The 23013-nt window shown below is 44.5% G+C and overlaps 1 protein-coding gene across 1 annotated transcript in view; it reads left to right on the top strand.

Annotated features, from left to right (window-relative positions):
- Positions 1-23013, top strand: part of UBR3 (ubiquitin protein ligase E3 component n-recognin 3) — a 406648-nt gene that overhangs the window by 142378 nt on the left and 241257 nt on the right. Inside the window, exons 14-18 of the mRNA XM_063933505.1 lie at positions 3899-4027; positions 4623-4675; positions 6011-6144; positions 14798-14883; positions 15891-16032. Of these exons, the coding sequence (XP_063789575.1) occupies positions 3899-4027; positions 4623-4675; positions 6011-6144; positions 14798-14883; positions 15891-16032 (544 nt within the window). The remainder of the gene's footprint in view (positions 1-3898; positions 4028-4622; positions 4676-6010; positions 6145-14797; positions 14884-15890; positions 16033-23013) is intronic.

The raw sequence follows: 23013 nt of genomic DNA, 5'->3' as shown, positions 1-23013 counted from the left end.
CCTGATGTTCTCTGCCAGAGGGGTAGTAGTTCTGGTCCTGGTGATCTCATTGCAGAGTTGTGGTGAATCTACATAATGGGGTAGATGTATTAAGCCTGGAGAAGTCATAAAGCAGTAATAAGTGCAAGGTGATAACGCACCAACCAATCAGCTCCTAACTGTCAATTTACTTATTGGAGCTGTTTGGTTGGTGCATTATCACCTTGCACTTATAACTGCTTTATCACTTCTCCAGGCTTCATACATCTGCCACAGTGTTCCTGAGTACTTTCTTGATATTGTTCAATGTTTGTTCAACTGTTTTTTTTATTTTTTTAACTGCTCATTTTTAAAACGCTTTGCGTATTAGAACGCACAGCTGACATGGTTGAAGCTACAGATACACTATGGCAAATGTCCTACTAATCAAAGGTGTTCAATTGCGCAGTGTTTGACTATGCAAAACACCAGCCGTCTGCATTTCATTACCTCTGCATCACTGACCAAAATGTCAAACACAGATATTTTAACTTTCAAACAAATCCTGACATTACAAATGTATCTAACTAACAAATTATTTACATAATGTTCATTTAGTATAGAGACTGTTTGCAGAGATCCAGACTGCCGTAGGCAGATTACAGGGTGAGGTATGAACATACATTTAGTATTGAGATTGTTTGCAGAGATTCAGATTGCAGTAGGCAGATTACAGGGTGAGGTATGAACATACATTTAGTATAGAGATTATTTGCAGAGATTCAGATTGCAGTAGGCAGATTACAGGATGAGATATGAACATACATTTAGTATAGAGATTGTTTGCAGAGATTCAGATTGCAGTAGGAAGATTACAGGATGAGATGAACATACATTTAGTATAGAGATTGTTTGCAGAGATTCAGATTGCAGTAGGAAGATTACAGGATGAGATATGAACATACATTTAGTATAGAGATTGTTTGCAGAGATTCAGATTGCAGTAGGAAGATTACAGGATGAGATGAACATACATTTAGTATAGAGATTATTTGCAGAGATTCAGATTGCAGTAGGAAGATTACAGGATGAGATATGAACATACATTTAGTATAGAGATTGTTTGCAGAGATTCGGATTGCAGTAGGAAGATTACAGGGTGAGATATGAACATTGTTTGCAGAGATTCAGATTGCAGTAAACAGATTACAGGGTGAGATATGAACATACCTGAGGATGAGAAGGAAAGGAAGATGATTAAATCCAGACCAATGCAGGATATCTGACGTTTTTTCTCAACTGTTCATGTTCTAAATACATAGAGATAGGAACGCTTTGAGTATTGGAACGCACGGCTGACATGCACAGCAGGGGTGTATCTACCTATTGGCCAGGATGGCACTCGCCAGGGGCGCCAGGCAAGGAGAGGGCGCCGCCTGACTGTGCCACCCACGGCCAAAGGATAGAAAAGCAGTACTGTCAGACTGTACCTGGTGAGAGTCTGTTACTGCTGGAGAGGCGCTGGTGTCCGGCAGCACCACACTTGTAATCAGACTCAAAATAAACTACAGCTCCCAGCAGCCCTTGTTGCAGGGAGCTCCCAGCAGCAAGGGCTGCTGGGAACTAGAGGTGAGCGGATTCGGTTTTACTCGGATATACTCGGTTCTCAAAACGGCATCTGATTGGCTATCCAAAACACGTGACATCCGTGAGCCAAAAAGATGCCGTTTTGAGAACCGAGTAAATCCGAGTAAAACCAAATCCGCTCATCTCTACTGGGAACTATAGTTTATTGTGAGTCTGATTACAAGTGCGGTGCTGCCGGACACTAGTCTGATCACTAGTGCAGTGTGGTGCTGACGGACACCGGTGCCACGCCGGCTGTAACACACTCTCACCAGGTACACAACATATGTTATATAGCACAGTGCTATAGATCTATTTGTTGTTGAAGAGAATAAAAAAGTGCCAGTGTTTGGGCGAAGGGACTGTAGCATACCTCCCAACTTTGGCCTGGCTGGAAGAGGGACACACGCGCAAAAAGGTGGTGTGACCTATGAAAAGGGGTGGGGCTTCATGGAGGACCCGCAATCGCGAGCCACGCCCCCGTTTTCGTCACTGAGGAGGCATGCCCAGTGCTCTGTGAGCCGCTGGCATGCCCCCTCTCCCTCTGACTCCAGTGAATAGACGCTGTGCTAAGCAGGGCAGCGAGAGACGGAGCCTACCAACTGCCCCTTCCCACCGCTGGACACTGCAGCCCGCGGGTGGGACTGTCCAGCGAAAATCGGGACAGTTGGGAGGTATGCTGTAGTACCTGGAAAACTACACGATTTTCATGCATGTTAGATGTAAGTAAGTAGTAAGTAAGCGAAAACTTTAACTTGTTGAGTGTAATAAAGAAAATACATATCTTGCCTATTTCAAGGCCAGGTTTAAGGAAATGTATATCAGTTAATTGAATAATTGATAATTTTATCTTGGAAGTGATGGCACCCTGATGTTTTTTCTAACAGGAAGCACTTCTACCATCCAACTAATGGTGTTTGGTTAATGGCTGGGTCAATTTGAGGCTCATCTCACAGCAGCTCGTTAGCATTTCATTCAGGATGCAGTCAAGATGCCGGCGTTTGGCATCCTGGCGGTTGGAAAGCTGACGCCAGCATCCCGAAACTGCTCGGAATGCTGATGCTGACATCCCAACATAGATAGCGATGCAGAATGCCAAAATCCAGATCGAGTTGATGCCAAAGTCTCCACTGGCAAGCCGCGTGGGATGGTTAGGGTTAGCCTGCGAGGGCGGGAGGGCTAGGGTTAGGCTGCAGGGAGGGAGATTAGGAAGGGTGGTTTAGGGTTAGGCAGCACTGAAGAGGCTTTTGTGGGGGGCAGTTTAATGTTAGGCTGTGGGAAAGGTGGGTTAGGGGGGAGTGATGGTGTAACATGAATACGAGACACTACTGTGTGGTGTAATGTGAATGAGGGACACTACTGTGTGGCATAATTTGAATTGGAAGTACTATTGTGTCCACACCCTTCCCCCACAAGACCATGCCCCATTTCCAATACTCACACCTTATTCCAAATGTGTGTAGGGGGGGTGCCAGCCCCTTACTTTGCCAGGGGCGCTCGGACCCCTAGATACACCCCTGATGCACAGTTGTGCCTGGTTGAATCTCATAATTCATGAACCATTTGACCCAAATGTAATAGCCTGCGAGTTCCGACCAATTGTCAAAATTTATCGATTTAGTCATGAGACTTAAAGCAGCCATTTTTATTTATTTTGTATTTTTTTGGCCAAAAAAAAGGGCTTGCTTCTTTAAATCTCGCCAAAATCTCAGCTTTTGCTGGAACCTGGAAGCTACTACGTTCAGGCCTTTGTCTGTTGATTTGATGCTTTCACAGTTTATATGTTGCATGGAGATTAATTTCAAAATAAATATTCAAAAGTTAAGGACATATTCAGTTAGCTGCTGGGTTTACCGCGGGAGCTTTAACGCCCAGAGCGACTTCATTTTAAGTCCATTTCCTCCCACGGTAAGGCCACGGCTAACGTACGTTAACCCACAGTTTCCGGTTAAGTGTCTGGTGTATTCGGTTAATGCACTCGCAGTAATTGCAAAAGGACCTACTTACCGCAGATGTCTGTTTGCCCCCCAGGATGTGTGAGAAGAAACCCGCAGTGAGTGCAGACTGCGGGCTTACTGCGTGCTGCATTTGTATAACTCTAGGCACTGCAACAAGCCCGCAGTAAGCACCAAGGCTAATTGAATATGCCTTTTAGTATATCTTGGGGTTGTGGAACATACAGTAACAGTACAGATTTGTACAAATGAGGCATTTTCAGATCGGTATCTATGGAGACAACATATTGAAGTATAGGACAACTGCTTTAATATTGTTTGTAATACGTATCCCTCTAACTTTTCTGTTTTCCTAACAGGCGAATTTGTCTGAAATTCACAGCAACATGTGGGTACGGAACGGCCTCCAAATTAAAGGACAAGCTATGACCTACGTCCAGTCACATTTCTGTAATTCAATGATTGACCCTGACATCTACTTGTTACAGGTAAGACCTGAGAAGAGAGTAGAAAATATAGCCCTCATTCCGAGTTGTTCGCTCGTTGCCGAGTTTCGCTATATTGTGATTAGTCGCTTACTGCGCATGCGCAAGGGTCGCAGAGCGCATGCGCTTAGTTATTTTACTCAAAAGTTAGGTATTTTACTCACGGCATAACGAGGATTTTTCATCGTTCTGGTGATTGACAGGAAGTGGGTGTTTCTGGACGGAAACTGGCCGTTTTATGGGAGTGTGCGAAAAAACGCTGGCGTTTCTGGGAAAAACGCGTGAGTGTCTGAAGAAACGGGGGAGTGTCTGGGCAAACGCTGGGTGTGTTTGTGATGTCAAACTAGGAACGAAACTGACTGAACTGATCGCAATGGCTGAGTAAGTCCGGAGCTACTCAGAAACTGCTAAGAAATTTCTATTCGCAAATCTGCTAATCTTTCGTTCGCAAATTCTGCTAAGCTAAGATACACTCCCAGAGGGCGGCGGCCTAGCGTGTGCAATGCTGCTAAAAGCAGCTAGTGAGCGAACAACTCGGAATGAGGGCCATTGTCCGGATGTTGTCGTCGTCATTTCACTTCTGTTCTCTTTTATTTAGGTCTGTGCATCAAAACTAGACCCAGACTACTTTATATCATCAGTTTTTGAAAGGTGAGTGTCAGTGTGAAGGTTATATTAGAGGTGGTAGAATCTAAACTGTAAAAAAAAGCTTAACATATACCTAGAAGTATACTGCAGTACAACTAACTTTTGGGGGTTCCATTGTCTTTTGTTTTTATTCATTATTACCGTTTTCAGTGTTTTATGCAAAGGAGAGATAGGAAACGGATCTGTCTGGGTAGAAGCACAGCAACATAATTGTGTGTGTTTTACCATTGTAGGGATTGATATACAAAACCGGAAAATATAAGTACATTGACAAGATTATTGAAGAACCACCAGGAAGAGGTCCCTGCCTTTAGGAGCTTGCAGTCTAATTCTTAAAGTTACTTTGTGTTTTAAATAAGATGTCTGTTAGGTCGTCTTGCTTCTTTTTTATTTTAGTCATTCTAAAAGGTGCGGGGATAATAGGTAAGCGTTGTCGTGTCATTGGCGTTACCCAGAAGTCCCTACTCCTTTTGTAGAGGTTTATTTACACGGTCTTCAATTGGGATTTCATCCTGAAAATCACCTGCTCTTTTATTGTGTAGGATTAAAACTTCCACAAATATCTAAAGTGTTGATGCTTTTATTTTTTTTTGTTCTTAAATTTATGTTCCCATATGGTGAAGCTACACTTCTTAATGCTGAAACTTGTCTGTCTCATTTGCTTATTAGTTTTAGTGTATTGCAAATCATGTATTTCTTTTGTTAGTAATGATGTGGTGCAGGGTTTTTTGGCCTTCAGGCGGCAGTGTGCAGCTTTTCTCATGTCCTCATACATCCAGCATCAGTACTCCAGGCAGCGCGATGTTCCTGGCGTGAGTGAGCCGCCAGGTCCTTTGCAACTCTGCTAATGTTGGGCGTCCTTTTTTTTTTTACTACATTGCATCTTATTTGCAACACAGTGCAACTAGTATGCATGGGGGAGACTGTGCTGATTAATTTGATATGACACTTGTATATTGTGTGTCTGCATACGGAGCAGAAAAGAACTTGTATTGGAATAACTGTGCAGCTGCTACATTGTAGCACTTCATGTACAGATTCAGAGACTCATTTGTACATACTGTAGATATACAAGTGTCATTGTGCGTCGTCGTCGCATTGTGTTGCAAATAAGATGCATTTTCGGCAAAAAATATGCTCGCCACTAGAAGATTCTTATGTGACCTGGTGTGCCTGGAGGAGCTGTTTGGTGGGACTGCAGCAAAGATATATGCGGATTCATCTGCAGGTATTATGCAGTATTAGCAATTGTAAATTGGGGAACTGTAAATTCTGTTTTACATTGCATGTCTATACCTTAGTGAGTAAGAATGCTTTTCTTTCTCTTACATCAACTAGGTTTAAGGTGGTAGATCTTCTCACAATGGCGTCCCAACACCAGAACACTGTTCTAGATGCTGATCATGAAAAGTCGATGCTTGAAGGGGCACTCACATTTCTTGTTATACTTTTAAGTCTTCGTTTACATTTAGGTAAGTTTTACTGGTGCTTCACTTGACATGTCCATGTGTTCAGGCAGAAAGTTTGACTGAGGTGCTCTCCCCTTTATCAAATCTTTAGTAAATAGAAAGGGGAGGATTACAGCATATACTTCCAGTTTGCTGCTATTATATGTAATAATCATTAGTAAGCAGTTTCTTGCTACAGTTAATGCTGCTCCAATCCTATTAAACAGCACTGTACTTACTATTAGTAATCATTCACAACAGTCCCTGCGCCAGTGGAGCTTACATTCTAGATCCCGTACCGTATAATTTTTTTTTAGAATCCAGTTCAGCTACTGTACCAATGTGTTTTGGGACTGTGTGAGGAAACCGGAGCACCCTGTGCGAGCTTACGATGACAGGTTGTCAGTCAGTATTTCAACCCCATATGGTCCACACAGTCAAAATGACGACACAAGTTGTTGGGTTCTTGTTTTTGTTTTGTTTTTTGAGGGGGGGTCACAGGTTTTTTTTTCTTTTACATTTACCATCCAAGTGGACTACGATTGAAAATAGTAATCTGTTCCGGGCATGGCGAGGCACCTTGCCCAAATTATGGCGAGTAAAGTGAGCCTGAGGGTGTACATGTTTCCACTAATGCCTTACATGTGGTTAACATAAAAATTGACACACAAAAGCTTGTGTCTACCCTTTTTATTGTCAACCATTCCCATGTTGACATTTTGTACCTGTCGACATTTTGTGGTGTCTACCTTTTTCATGTCAACCTATTGATCCTGTCGACCTTTAGACCCAGTCAACCTAGTGCTTGTTGACCTATGGACTGTCAACCTATTTCTGGTACATATATTGATATTTCCATGCAGCGACAAACCAGACCAGATGTGTAACCAGTGACTTTCAAATGCCTCTGCTGGATAACTAATCAGATATAGCTGGGGCCACAGAGATGTAATGCTCAGCGAGTTTGGGCAGACACGACGTCCAATCTGTACGTCTGGTTCCAGCACAAGTTCTGTTTGCTGACGTTATATTTATATTTCTCTGACGTCCTAGTGGATGCTGGGACTCCGTCAGGACCATGGGGAATAGCGGCTCCGCAGGAGACAGGGCACAAAATGTAAAAGTTTGACCACTAGGTGGTGTGTACTGGCTCCTCCCCCTATGACCCTCCTCCCAGTTAGGTTTTTGTGCCCGTCCGAGCAGGGTGCAATCTAGGTGGCTCTCCTAAAGAGCTGCTTAGAAAAAGTTTGTTAGGTTTTTTATTTTCAGTGAGTCCTGCTGGCAACAGGCTCACTGCTACGAGGGACTTAGGGGAGAAGAAGTGAACTCACCTGCGTGCAGGATGGATTTGCTTCTTAGGCTACTGGACACTAGCTCCAGAGGGACGATCACAGGTACAGCCTGGATGGGTCACCGGAGCCGCGCCGCCGACCCCCTTGCAGATGGCGAATAGAGAAGAGGTCCAGAAACCGGCGGCAGAAGACGTCTCAGTCTTCATGAGGTAGCGCACAGCACTGCAGCTGTGCGCCATTGCTCTCCGCACACTTCACACCAGCGGTCACTGAGGGTGCAGGGCGCTGGGGGGGGGCGCCCTGGGCAGCAATGTAATATACCTATTCTGGCTAAAATATATCACATATAGCCCCTGGGGCTATATGGATGTATTTAACCCCTGCCAGGTTCCAAAAAAACCGGGAGAAGAAGCCCGCCGAAAAGGGGGCGGGGCCTATTCTCCTCAGCACACAGCGCCATTTTCCTGCCCAGCTCCGCTGCGAGGAAGGCTCCCAGGACTCTCCCCTGCACTGCACTACAGAAACAGGGTAAAAACAGAGAGGGGGGGCACTTATTGGCGATATTTATAATATTTGAGCTGCTATAAAGGGAACACACTTATTAAGGTTGTCCCTATATATATTTATAGCGCTTGGGTGTGTGCTGGCAAACTCTCCCTCTGTCTCCCCAAAGGGCTAGTGGGGTCCTGTCTTCTATCAGAGCATTCCCTGTGTGTCTGCTGTGTGTCGGTACGTGTGTGTCGACATGTATGAGGACGATGTTGGCGTGGAGGCGGAGCAATTGCCTGTAATGGTGATGTCACCCCCTAGGGAGTCGACACCAGAATGGATGGCTTTGTTTATGGAATTACGGGATAGTGTCAGCACGCTACAAAAGTCGGTTGACGACATGAGACAGCCGGCAAACCAGTTAGTACCTGTCCAGGCGTCTCAGACACCGTCAGGGGCTGTAAAACGCCCTTTACCTCAGTCGGTCGACACAGACCCAGACACTGACACTGAATCCAGTGTCGACGGTGAAGAAACAAACGTATTTTCCAGTAGGGCCACACGTTATATGATCACGGCAATGAAGGAGGCTTTGCATATCTCTGATACTGCAAGTACCACAAAAAGGGGTATTATGTGGGGTGTGAAAAAACTACCGATAGTTTTTCCTGAATCAGAGGAACTGAATGAAGTGTGTGATGAAGCGTGGGTTACCCCAGATAGAAAACTGCTAATTTCAAAGAAGTTATTGGCATTATACCCTTTCCCGCCAGAGGTTAGGACGCGCTGGGAAACACCTCCTAGGGTGGATAAGGCGCTCACACGCTTATCAAAGCAAGTGGCGTTACCGTCTCCTGATACGGCCGCCCTCAAGGATCCAGCTGATAGGAGGCTGGAGAATACATTAAAAAGTATATACACACATACGGGTGTTATACTGAGACCAGCAATCGCCTCAGCCTGGATGTGCAGTGCTGGCGTGGCTTGGTCGGAGTCACTGTCTGAAAATATTGATACCCTGGATAGGGACAGTATTTTACTGACTATAGAGCAGTTAAAGGATGCATTTCTTTATATGCGAGATGCACAGAGAGATATTTGCACTCTGGCATAAAGAGTAAGTGCGATGTCCATATCTGCCAGAAGAAGTTTATGGACGCGCCAGTGGTCAGGTGATGCGGATTCCAAACGACATATGGAAGTATTGCCGTATAAGGGGGAGGAATTATTTGGGGTCGGTCTATCGGATCTGGTGGCCACGGCAACGGCCGGAAAATCCACCTTTTTACCCCAGCTCACCTCCCAGCAGAAAAAGCCGCAGGCTTTTCAGCCGCAGTCCTTTCGTTCCTATAAGAACAAACGAGCAAAAGGACATTCCTATTTGCCCCGAGGCAAAGGAAAGGGTAAGAGACTGCAACAAGCAGCTCCTTCCCAGGAGCAGAAGCCCTCCCCGGCTTCTACAAAGGCGTCAGCATGACGCTGGGACCTTACAAGCAGACTCAGGGGCGGTGGGGGGTCGCCTCAAACATTTCAGCGCACAGTGGGCTCACTCGCAGGTGGACCCCTGGATCCTGCAGGTAGTATCTCAGGGTTACAGGTTGGAATTCGAGAAGTCCCCTCCTCGCCGTTTCCTAAAGTCTGCTTTGCCAACGTCTCCCTCCGACAGGGCGACGGTATTGGAGGCCATTCACAAGCTGTATTCTCAGCAGGTGATAGTCAAGGTACCCCTCCTACAACAGGGACAGGGGTATTACTCCACGCTAAAGGGTACCTCAGGTTCGTGGTCCAAAACTGTCATTATCAGTTTCAGACGCTGCCGTTTGGATTGTCCACGGCACCCCGGGTCTTTACCAAGGTAATGGCCGAAATGATGATCCTTCTTCGAAGAGAAGGCGTCTTAATTATCCCTTACTTGGACGATCTCCTGATAAGGGCAAGATCCAGAGAACAGCTGGAGGTCGGAGTAGCACTAACCCAAGTAGTGCTCCAACAACACGGGTGGATTCTGAATTTTCCAAAATCCCAACTGATCCCGACGACACGTCTGTTGTTCCTAGGGATGATTCTGGACACTGTTCAGAAAAAGGTATTTCTTCCGGAGGAGAAAGCCAGGGAGTTATCCGATCTAGTCAGGAACCTCCTAAAACCAGGAAAAGTATCTGTGCATCAATGCACAAGAGTCCTGGGAAAAATGGTAGCTTCTTACGAAGCGATTCCATTCGGCAGATTCCATGCGCGAACTTTTCAGTGGGATCTGCTGGACAAATGGTCCGGATCGCATCTGCAGATGCATCAGCGGATAAAATTGTCCACAAGGACAAGAGTGTCTCTGCTATGGTGGTTGCAGAGTGCTCATCTGTTAGAGGGCCGCAGATTCGGCATACAGAACTGGGTCCTAGTGACCACGGATGCCAGCCTGAGAGGCTGGGGAGCGGTCACACAGGGAAGAAACTTCCAGGGCGTGTGGTCAAGCCTGGAGACGTCTCTTCACATAAATATACTGGAGCTAAGAGCAATCTACAATGCTCTAAGCCTGGCAAAACCTCTGCTTCAGGGTCAGCCGGTGTTGATTCAGTCGGACAACATCACGGCAGTCGCCCACGTTAACAGACAGGGCGGCACAAGAAGCAGGAGGGCAATGGCAGAAGCTGCAAGGATTCTCCGCTGGGCAGAAAATCATGTGTTAGCACTGTCAGCTGTGTTCATCCCGGGAGTGGACAACTGGGAAGCAGACTTCCTCAGCAGACACGATCTGCACCCGGGAGAGTGGGGACTTCATCCAGAAGTCTTCCACATGATTGTGGTCCATTGGGAAAGACCAATGGTGGACATGATGGCGTCCCGCCTCAACAAAAAACTGGACAGGTATTGCGCCAGGTCAAGAGACCCTCAGGCAATAGCTGTAGACGCTCTGGTAACACCATGGGTGTACCAGTCAGTGTATGTGTTTCCTCCTCTGCCTCTCATACCAAAAGTACTGAGAATTATACGGCAAAGGGGAGTAAGAACGATACTCGTGGCTCCGGATTGGCCAAGAAGAACTTGGTACCCGGAACTTCAGGAGATGCTCACGGAAGATCCGTGGCCTCTACCTCTAAGACGGGACCTGCTTCAGCAGGGACCGTGTCTATTCCAAGACTTACCGCGGCTGCGTTTGACGGCATGGCGGTTGAACGCCGAATCCTAAGGGAAAAAGGCATTCCGGAAGAGGTCATCCCTACCCTGGTAAAAGCCAGGAAGGAGGTGACTGCACAACATTATCACCGCATTTGGAGAAAATATGTTGCGTGGTGTGAGGCCAGGAAGGCCCCGACGGAGGAATTTCAACTGGGTCGATTCCTACATTTCCTGCAAACAGGATTGTCTATGGGCCTCAAATTAGGGTCCATTAAGGTTCAAATTTCGGCCCTGTCGATTTTCTTCCAGAAAGAATTGGCTTCAGTTCCTGAAGTCCAGACTTTTGTAAAAGGAGTACTACATATACAGCCCCCGGTTGTGCCCCCAGTGGCACCGTGGGATCTTAATGTAGTTTTGGATTTTCTCAAATCCCATTGGTTTAAGCCACTCAAATCGGTGGATTTGAAATATCTTACATGGAAAGTAACCATGCTACTCGCCCTGGCTTCAGCCAGGAGAGTGTCAGAATTGGCGGCTTTATCGTATAAAAGCCCATATCTGATTTTCCATTCGGACAGGGCAGAACTGCGGACGCGTCCTCACTTTCTGCCTAAGGTGGTTTCAGCGTTTCACCTGAACCAGCCTATTGTGGTGCCTGCGGCTACTAGCGATTTGGAGGATTCCAAGTTGCTGGACGTTGTCAGAGCATTGAAAATATATATTTCAAGGACGGCTGGAGTCAGAAAATCTGACTCGCTGTTTATACTGTATGCACCCAACAAGCTGGGTGCTCCTGCTTCTAAGCAGACGATTGCTCGTTGGATTTGTAGCACAATTCAACTTGCACATTCTGTGGCAGGCCTGCCACAGCCTAAATCTGTCAAGGCCCATTCCACAAGGAAGGTGGGCTCATCTTGGGCGGCTGCCCGAGGGGTCTCGGCATTACAACTCTGCCGAGCAGCTACGTGGTCAGGGGAGAACACGTTTGTAAAATTCTACAAATTTGATACCCTGGCTAAGGAGGACCTGGAGTTCTCTCATTCGGTGCTGCAGAGTCATCCGCACTCTCCCGCCCGTTTGGGAGCTTTGGTATAATCCCCATGGTCCTGACGGAGTCCCAGCATCCACTAGGACGTCAGAGAAAATAAGATTTTACTTACCGATAAATCTATTTCTCGTAGTCCGTAGTGGATGCTGGGCGCCCATCCCAAGTGCGGATTGTCTGCAATACTTGTACATAGTTATTGTTACAAAAAAATCGGGTTGTTATTGTTGTGAGCCGTCTGTTTAGAGGCTCCTACGTTTGTCATACTGTTAACTGGGTTTAGATCACAAGTTGTACGGTGTGATTGGTGTGACTGGTATGAGTCTTACCCGGGATTCAAAATCCTTCCTTATTGTGTACGCTCGTCTGGGCACAGTATCCTAACTGAGGCTTGGAGGAGGGTCATAGGGGGAGGAGCCAGTACACACCACCTAGTGGTCAAACTTTTAAATTTTGTGCCCTGTCTCCTGCGGAGCCGCTATTCCCCATGGTCCTGACGGAGTCCCAGCATCCACTACGGACTACGAGAAATAGATTTATCGGTAAGTAAAATCTTATTTTTCCATTACTCTGCTACCTACAGAGTTGAACATAAAGGAGCTAATTTTGGAACATTAAAGTTAGGGTACACTTTGTTTTCCCTGTCAGTCTTCATAAATGTGCCCTGCAGTGTGATTACTTACATTTATTACCACCTACCAGACGCACTCTGTGTAGTACTGAAGCCTGAATTGTTGAATGCCGTTAGGGTTCAGTTTAAAATAAATGTATAAAATTAACCATTTCTTTCTGTATTTTGTCTGGTAGGATCTTTTACATTTCTTGTCTTCTTTTTAATATAAATAGGCGGGATGGGTATGGGAGACCGACGCCGGGAACCCGACAGCCAGAATCCCGGCAGCGAGTGCAGCATGTCCCCTTGCGGGCTCGATGCGTTTGCCACAATTCGGTCCCGGTGGCAACCTTTGGTCGCCACACTATTACATTCCCCCTCGGCTGGTGGCGTGAACTACCGCTTGGGTCAGGATTCCGACCACCGGCATTTCCCCGGCTGTCAGGATTTCCGGCATCTGTATCCTGACTGCCGGGAACCCGACAGCCGGTAAATGCCTCATTTTAATATAAATAGCTTGCACCTTCTAGCACTGGAGAACACCACACTATTTTATTAACACTTGTACACGTTTTTATGTATGTGTTTTTTTTATTTTTATTGGTTTGTGCTTGAATCCAAATTACTATGTGACACCAGTACTTTTGCATGGTAGAAACATTGCTGTAGGTCAGTGGTTCTCGTTTCCAGGCTTCAAGTACCCCCAACAGGTCATGTTTTCTTTATACTTATGCACGTTTTAGTCCATTTTTCTAGGACAGCAATTATACCACCTGTTTGCACACACAGAAATCCTGAAAACATGACCTGTTTTGCGTACTCAAGGGCTGGTTTGAAAACCAATGGTAAAATGAAATAGATACACAGAAACGTTTGCTCCAGATCTGTATTACATGAAATTCCCCTTTGATATTCCCCCACCTATTTTTTAGCAGTACCTCCATGTGGCAAAAAAGTGATATGAGGGTATACGTACTAGAGCGGCACGGATCATGCTGCTACAGCGCTTCCTGCTTCACCTCTTTACCACGGCAAAACTGGTAGCAATGCCGACGAGATGTATTAACATCTTGTCTGCCAGAGTGGGGGAGTAAAAGCTCATCCTTCCGGCGATCCCTGTCAGAGTCCACAGCACATCAGCCTAGTGCTGATGTCTTGTCTCATAGCCTGGCCGGCTCCACTGGGCATGAGCAAGATCTCTCATGCTGCCCGGCAGCTGCCACTGCCGGGTACAATTATTATTACCAGTTATTTATATAGCGCACACATATTCTGCAGCGCTTTACAGAGTATTTGGCCATTCAAATCGTTCCCTGCCCCAGTGGAGCTTACAATCTATATTCCCTACCAATGGCTGTGAATGAGGCGACAACACCTACTGCTGTTGAAATCGAACACCTGCCGCTGTTGGACCAGTCACTGCCACTGACCGTTCGTACATTGGCTGGCACATCTTAAAGAAATAGCAGCGCCAATAATGACGGGGGCGCCAATTAACACATCTCCGTTTCCAGACATGGGGGAGAAGTGGTGTCAGCAGCACATAATGGGCCTAATTCAAGGTTGATCACAAAAGCCAAATCTTCCTCTAATGGGCAAAACCATGTGCACTGCAGGGTAGGGGGCAGATGAAACGTGCAGAGAGAGTTAGATTTGGGTAGGGTGTGTTCAAACTGAAATCTAAATTGCAGTGTAAAAATAAAGCAGTCAGTATTTACCCTGCACAGAAACAACATAACCCACCCAAATCTAATCCTCTCTGCACATGTTATATCTACCCCCCTGCAGTGCACATGGTTTTATCCATTAGAGGAAGATTTTGCTTTTGCAATCAATCTTGAATTAGGCCCAATACGCGCTGATACCACTAAACCTCATAACTAGTAATACATCTGGAATAATACTGTACATCTGTGAGGTGGGGGTTTGAAGCTAATCAGCTACTTTAAACCTTATGTCCTATGTGGATTGAATTTTAAGAACAAAGTATACATTTTAAGCTATATGAAATCATTTTGTTTACCTTCTTTTCTTTTTTTATGTGAATGTTGGTGTGAGTGCAGTAACATTTTCAGTATGGAATGTAACCACACTTTAATCTTTGTTTATCTATGATTTTAGGAATGACCGATGATGAGATCCTGAGAGCAGAGATGATCGCTCAGCTCTGTATGAATGACCGCACTCATAGCTCACTACTTGACCTTATATCCTTTGTTAGTTGAACACCCGTAATTTTTACTAGACAAATGAATACTAGCCGGTAGTGTAGCCTGAGATATATATTGCTACACTACTATCAGTTTGTTTTATTTGTTCTATTAAGAGGCGAGATGGAATTTCCTTGTAGTTGGAGTCGTCATTGTTCCTTGTCCTATATACCATTGCTGAATTTTATCATTGATTGACTGACTAATTATAGCAACAATGGGCCTGACTGAGTCGTAAGCTGGTCCAAGTGTAGCTGCATCTGGCATGCTTTAGTAAACTGCGCACGCACCATAGCGGACAGGAGTCTCTGTTCCCTTTGTCAGAGGTATGTCTGACTTTCTCACAGATCTCAAGACGTTTCTCTCTCTGGGCCTAAATCAGACCTGATCGTAGCAGCAAATTTGTTAGCAGATGGGCTAAACCATGTGCACTGCAGGGGGGGCAGATATAACATGTGCAGAGAGAGTTAGATTTGGGTGTGGTGAGTTCAAACTGAAATCTAAATTTTAGTGTAAAAATTAAGCAGCCAGTATTTACCCTGCACAGAAACAATATAACCCACCCAAATCTAACTCTCTCTGCACATGTTATATCTGATCCCCCCTCCCCCCCCCCCCTGCAGTGCACATGGTTTTGCCCATCTGCTAACAAATTTGCTGCTACAATCAGGTCTGAATTAGGCCCTCTGTCCATAGAATTGGCATTACTGTGTGGCAGCTGGTAGTACGCACAGAAGAGAACAGTGTGCGAGGGAGTGTCGTAAGGCCGCTTCGGCATAATTGAGTGTGATTTTGTATCAAGCACAAAATGTTTAAAAGGAAAGAGATTTATGTTAAAACTGTTTATTATAACAGTTATTAAATACATTCATTTTATTTGGAAATGTGTATGGGTAAGTACTTTTTTTTCCTGTGTGTATTATTTTTTCACACATGACTGTGTGAGACTTTAATGTAATCACTGATGAGGCAACTGTGGTTTGTTTTCCTAAATTGCTAGCTACATTCCAGAGAGCCCTAATCCCAAAAGCGGTGTAATGCCTGGCAACACCAGCTTCGAGGCGGTATTGTCTGCAGTAGCTGACTTTAAAGCTCCCGTGTTTGAGCCTGGAGGTTCCATGCAGCAAGGAATGTATACACCGAAGGGTATGTATGGGTTCTACTCATCCTTTGTGATTTATGGAGCGTTGTTTAGAGAAGAAGGCAAGTGTCATGGGAGTCCCACCAAGCAAGGAGTAGGGAAATTCGGATGGTCTTGGAGTTTGGTATTAAATACAGCACTTGTAGGTTCAACGTCTAAATGACCAATTGGACTGTGGGCAGCATAGTGGTTAGCATTGCTGACCCATAACACTGGGTCCTGGGTCTGCTTCTTGCCAGTGTCCTATCTGGGTGGTCTTTTTTTCCCCTCCCATACACCAGTGGTACTGGTTAGTTTATTGGCTGCTAACAAAAACATCCCCTAGTCTGTGTGTGTGTTTATTGTGTTAGTTCATACTGTAGAAGGGAATATACATATGTACTCCTGAAGATAAAGAATTGGCATACAGTAGAGTTTAACATAATACAAAAGCCAAAGAAGAGCTGAATTTAAAACAGTCGCTTGTGACTGATTCTCTAGTAGATTATTACAATTAGTAAGGCTTGTACCATTTAATCTTATTCATAAGAAGTAACTATTTACTACTCATACATTTTAATAGATAGGCAATAGCGCAACACAACATAATTTGAATTCACCTACTTTTTAGCTTTTTATTTTTTGCTGATTTTAAAATATACTCTGCAGCATTGAGTTCATATATTTTTAAAGATGATACATTCCGTTTAAGTTCACCACAATATCAACTCTTTTATTTTTTGTGCTATTTATTGAATTAGGTTGTTTTTTTGTTTTTGTTTTTAATATATATTCTGTCCCTATTAAAGATATTTCTTAATGGCGAGGCAGTTTAGGATTTGTAATATCTAGTGTAGTGCTACTTTATTTTTAGTCTATATTGTATGTCGCTGGTATCGCAAAATGTTTTGAAAAAGCTTATTAAAAAAACAATAATTGGTGTAAAGATTGTATGCCTTCTACACATTAACCACTTGGTGGCGCTACTCCTCTATTGTCTCTTCTGTGCAACTTCTCTCAAAACCCTGTTATGTTAAAATAGTCTGAAAATTCAGGGTTTAGGCTCATGATTTATGAAATGACTGATTGAGCACTGCCTGAGATCCAACTAAATACCAGCTCAGTGGGGCAGAACTGATGAGATTTCTTTTTTTTTCTAATTCTTATTTATTTGTCTACTCTTTATTCTATTAGTCCTGTTTCTCTGGAATAAGTCTTATGGGGGTGATCATTTTATTTTTTGTTTTGTATGTCTGTTCCTTTTTATAATTATATCGCAATAAACTTAACAGTAGAAACTATTTCTTTTGTTTTAATAAACTGATAAAGGAATGCAACTGTTATTAAAGGGATTTTTACGGTAGATATTGTTGATCTTTGATGATATAAGAGGGGATAATTGTTTGAAAGGTCGGTTGGGTGTTCGGTTCTTCCTGTCTATTAGATAGGAAAAAACAGACACCAACTGACTTTTCAAAAAATTGAATACCCCCCAAGGTGTATTTTTATGGCCACCTTCAGGAAAAAAAATCATAGCCACACTAACCCCATTCACTTCATTGCCAGTTAAATTGAATGGATATTTAAATGTATTAGCTTGACCTATAACTACCCATTTGGTGGTGCACAGATACCCATTTTATCTGTTCTATTGACCCATCGTCTGCTGACATTGGAAGTAGGTGCAATGTTCATGAGAAAGCTGCCAAGGAGAGAGGACTCTTCCCAATACACTTCAAAGGAACCTGCATAAGAAAGTCATGCCACAGTGATGTTTCTAGTGAACTGATAGGCTAATTATATTGGTTCATCCCCAGGGCCGGTTCTTGCCCATTTGGCGCCCCCCGGGCGGGAAATATGGACGTGGCTTCATACAGGGACCGTGGTCAGTTACGCCCCCTGTACAGTAGAGTAGCGCCGCTGTAAAAGAAAAAAAAAATAAGTTAATACTTACTATCCCCGCTCCCGACCGTTGCAGACCTCCGCCGGCGCCGCTCCTCTCCTCGGATCTGGCATAGACAGACACTAGAGGTCAATTACGACCCCTAGCGTCTGTGTCAGTCCCACAATGCTGTGCGGTGCACGATGACGTCATCGCGCACCGCACAGCAAAGGTCCTCTACACGAAGGGGAACTAGACGCGTAGCGTCTAGTTCCCTTCACAGCGGGGGACCAGCGGGGTGGCGGGGGACACAGCGGGCAGCGGGGGGCACAGCGGTAGCGGATCTTGCCATGGTGCGGTGCCCTCTGGATGGCGGCGCCCCGGGCAAAAGTTCTGCTTGCCCGTGGCAAGATCCGCTACTGTTCATCCCACAAAATGGTTTCCTCCACTGTATGCACTATCACCTGGAGCGTTCTAGTTCTGATTGCTCCCTTGAGCCTATGACAACAGTGGCACAGATCAGCCATAGGGGTATATTCAATTGATGTTGGATCCTATCCGACGGAAAGGATCCGACATCTCAGTATTCAATTATTATTTTTTTTCATTGGATTGACATGGTCAGAAACGGGGCTAAAATCTGTTGAATTTGGCCACGCTTCCGACAGATCCACGTGTTTTCTGACAAGTTGGAATTGACGACTTTTCAGAAAAGCAGGGGGATTGAATAGGTCGGAACAGTTTCCGACCTAAAAAAGTCGGAAACTGCTGTCTTTCTGACAAGACAGCAGTTTCCGACTACAATTCAGTACACCTCATAGTCTCCCAGTCCTGCCAGAAAACTGGGACTTTGGCTTGAGTTAGTTCAAGGAACCAATCAGAAGCCACAATTAGACATGGCAGTTTGGCTCGTACTGTGGTTACATGATTCACAGATGGGTATACATATGTAATGTGCATTTGGTATTGCTTAGATAAAGATAGTATGTCATTTCTATTGTATGGATTTCTATTTACAGATGTGTACCTGTTTATCTTGCTGGAAATCCCTTGCGGCAGCTAATTCCCGCAGCCTATGGTGACTAGTCGCAGCGTGTGTATGCACCATGCATTCCTGTGGAAACGGGTGCGTACGCACGTGCCGACGGGCACACTATTCACAGCAAACCAGTAGCAGTTGTCACGAATAGTGTTAAAGCTGAGCGTGGACACATCTGTGCTTCGCACTATTATCAGTGTTACTGGGAATAGGCAGAGTTACAGATAACAGCTGGTGAGGGGTTAAGGCATTTCAAGTACATTACTTAGAAACATTTGCCTTCAGGACATGACCGCGTTTTTTCAAGCCGCAGTTCTTCCAAGGCATTGTAGCACAAAATAGTTTTTTCAATTTGCATTTACTTGACCTTTTCTGTAGCCCTGATCACACAATGTGATTTTACACCTCTCGCTGAATTCTGGATTCAAGCAGAATCACAACACTCTGTATTACGGCGCTAGAAACAGACCTTTCAAAACCAATTGTCCTATTATACATGATTGACTATTATAGATTTTTCCCTCTTTAAGAAAAATAAAATAAAAACGAATTGTAAGAAGTGTTTGGAAAAGACGTAAATATTAAATATAAAATATATTATATAATATAAATATAAAATATAATAATACAGGTTGAGTATCCCTTATCCAAAATGCTTGAGACCAGAGGTTTTTTGGATATTGGATTTTTCCGTATTTTGGAATAATTGCATACCATAATGAGATATCATAGCAATGGGACCTAAATCTAAGCACAGAATGCATTTATGTTTTATATGCACCTTATACACACAGCCTGAAGGTAATTTTAGCCAATATTTTTTATAACATTGTGCATTAAACAAAGTGTGTCTACATTCACACAATTCATTTATGTTTCATATACACCTTATATACACAGTCTGAAGGTCATTTAATACAATATTTGTAATAACTGTGTGTATTAAACAAAGTTTGTGTACATTGAGCCATCAGAAAACAAAAGTTTCACTATCTCACTCTCCCTCAAAAAAGTCCGTATTTCGGAATATTCCGTATTTCGGATATTTGGATATGGGATACTCAACCTGTATAAAACAGGTTCTGTCATTGTGAGAGAAGAAATGGCAGATTGTTTTTTTTTTTTTTTTTTTTATGTCCACACCATTTTTTCTTTATAGATGTAAGATATAATTGACTGTAAGTGCAATGGATTTCAGCGGTTCTGTTCCGGACTGCATGGGACTCGTGCTTACAGGCTTTCTCAGAAGCACTGTAGACTCTCATGTTGTGTTATCCTTCAGTCATATAGATACCTTTTGTGATAACATCCCGTTCATTTAAAGGTCCTTTAAACATTTGTTTATGGCTAATAGGTATTCACTTACAGAAGGAATATATATTCTTTAAATAGACGTCTTGGGGAAATTTTAAAAATATTGTGTAAGATCAGGGAATGCTGTAAAACATTTTTAAAATTAGAATTGGTAAAAAAAATAAATCCCTTTTAGAAAAGGATATTATAATTTCTACTAACTTGGCTCATGTCTTCACTCTAAGGGTTCTTCAGTGGCTTTGTGTCACAGTGACACTGCATGTCAGACAATCGTGCATTTTGTATTGTGGTTACAGAGTACTTGTGATCAGTGGGTGTCAGATGAGGGCACCGCATTCACCCTATGTCACTCATTTGGGGGAATTGAGGACATTAAGTATCTGTATGATTCCAGTGACTGTGTTTATACAGAACCTGCTGGCAAATTAATGTACATCAGTGGATAAGGGGCCTAAATGATATCTATTTTCCTGGTTTACTAATACCTTTTTCACACCTAAATCCCGAGTCCCATCCGGGTAAACGCTGTTTCCAGTTATGTCCCAGCTGCTCATACCCCTTTCTCACCACATGTTGGACCCAGGTTATTGCACTCACACAGCACCTGTGTCTGTCCTGCATGTCACTGCCCTGAGGCAGGCCTCCTTATACACAGCCAATCGTCAGCTTTTAAACGTAACCCGGGTCAAATAAGCAAAGACGCGCTTTTCACACTGCAATATTCCGTGTCAGGAGCTTATTGTGAAAGGGGTATAAGCCAAGCATTGGCAATCTGGTTCTTCCTGTTAAATCAGATAGATGAAATAAAAGACCAGTATAAACCCCATGTTTGCCTCTCTGCCAGTGGACTTTCAGACCTAAAGGTCTAAACTGCGTATGCACCGCAATGCGCAGGCGCGTCGCACGGGTACAAAGCGGCTCAGCGATGGGTTTGTGCGAAGGATCCGTTCATTCGGGCGTTCGCAAGGAGATTGACAGAAGAAGGCGTTTGTGGGTGTCAACTGACCATTTTCTGGGAGTGTTTGGAAAAACGCAGGCATATCCAAGCGTTTGCAGGGAGGATTCCTGACGTTAATTCCGGTCCCGGACAGGCTGAAGTGTTCGCAGTGGCTGAGTAAGTCCTGGGCTACTCAGAGACTGCACAAGATCTGTTTGTAGAGCTCTGCTACACATGCGTTCGCAAAGCAAAAATACACGCCCCTATGAGCGTCGACTATGCGAACGCAGGACTGCAAAAAAAACCTAGCGAACGAACAGGTCTGAATTAGCCCCATAAAGTAGACACCCAGCCTATGATAATTGTCCTGTTAAAGTTTTAATAGTAATAAAGCTTATAATAAAAAAAGTATAATGTAATTCAAACACTGTGTGTTTTAATAAACAATTAATCTCTGCTAGAACACAAAGGCATACCCCACATTTCCTGATTCCCAATTGGTTTTGTTTATAATTTATCAGCTGCCATGTGGTAGAACAGGGGTGGGAAACGTTTTATTTCTGCCAATAGCTATTTGGATTTTTTTAACATCATTCGTGGGCTATTTTTGAAGCTCATCCCCCTCCCCAAAGCGTGCGCTGCGCTCCTGGGAAAGTAGATGTGGCCCTACACTTTAGTGCTCACATAATGGCCCCTGTAATAGATGCTTACATATACTGCCCCCAGTAATGCCCACAGTAGTGCCAGTTACACATAATGCCCTAGTATAGTGCCAGGTACACATAATGTCACAATATAGTGCCAGTTACACATAACGCCCCCAGTAGGGCACTCACCACCACTGTACGACAGGTCCCATCCAGACTCCTGCACATCATCAATCCGGGTCCACACTGTCTCACCACCACCTCCTCCAATCAGCAGCAGCCTCTGGTGAACAGGAGTGCTAGAAGCCGGGCACAGGTGTCTCATAACAGCAGGAGCTTGGAAGACACGCAGGGGACACGCTTTTACAAACACTGCACTGAGCGCCACATAACGCACACAACCCACATCCTCCTCGGCTGGCAGCTACACCCCCTCCTAGTCCCGCCCACGATTGCCTTGGCAGGGGAAACCCAGGTCTCCCTCCATCGGATGCCATCAACCTCCTAGTCCCGCCTGCTGCCGTCCCACTAACCCGTGTCCCACTCGGTCCGACCCCTTCCTAGTCCCGCCTGCCGTTTCCCTGGTACCCTGGTTAGGCCAGGCGAAATGTATTTTACGGGCATTATATACGGCCTGCGGGTTGGACGTTTCCCACCCCTGTGGTAGAAGAATGAGCTGTGTCTCTTATCTAATTGTGATTTGGAGACATCACTTGATATGTGTCCATGTAGGTTGAAGAGGTAGTAGACTGTGCATTCCCACCTGCCCTCCCAGTTCTTATAAAGCAGGAAGCCACAAGCACCGTTTGCTGCAACATTCTTTATATTTAAGGCGCCACATAATTTATGCAGCACCGTACAAGGAATATGCAAGTGACAGTGAGTTATGGGGAGGGGAAGGCAGTTTGGCGTTCAGTGTATCCAGTGAAGGGTAAACACAAACAGTTGTGAAAGGGACTAGGAGGCAAGAAGCATTGGTAGCAAGGATAATGCTAGGAATGAACGTGAGGGAGGAGGGCCCTGCCTGTGACAGCATATAACTCTTGGTGTTGCAGACATAGTGATATTACTGAACCCACCCTTGCAAGGATTATCTTCTGGCATCGCAATCCATGCTTTTAATAGGCAAGCCCCAATGTAAATGCATGTCACCAAATCATGCAAAATGTGATTGTGAATATACGCTTA

Source organism: Pseudophryne corroboree, chromosome 7 (assembly GCF_028390025.1).
Source record: "Pseudophryne corroboree isolate aPseCor3 chromosome 7, aPseCor3.hap2, whole genome shotgun sequence".
Taxonomy (NCBI): domain Eukaryota; kingdom Metazoa; phylum Chordata; class Amphibia; order Anura; family Myobatrachidae; genus Pseudophryne; species Pseudophryne corroboree.
Note: the sequence above shows the minus strand (reverse complement) of the source record. Positions and strands in the feature narration are given on the sequence as shown.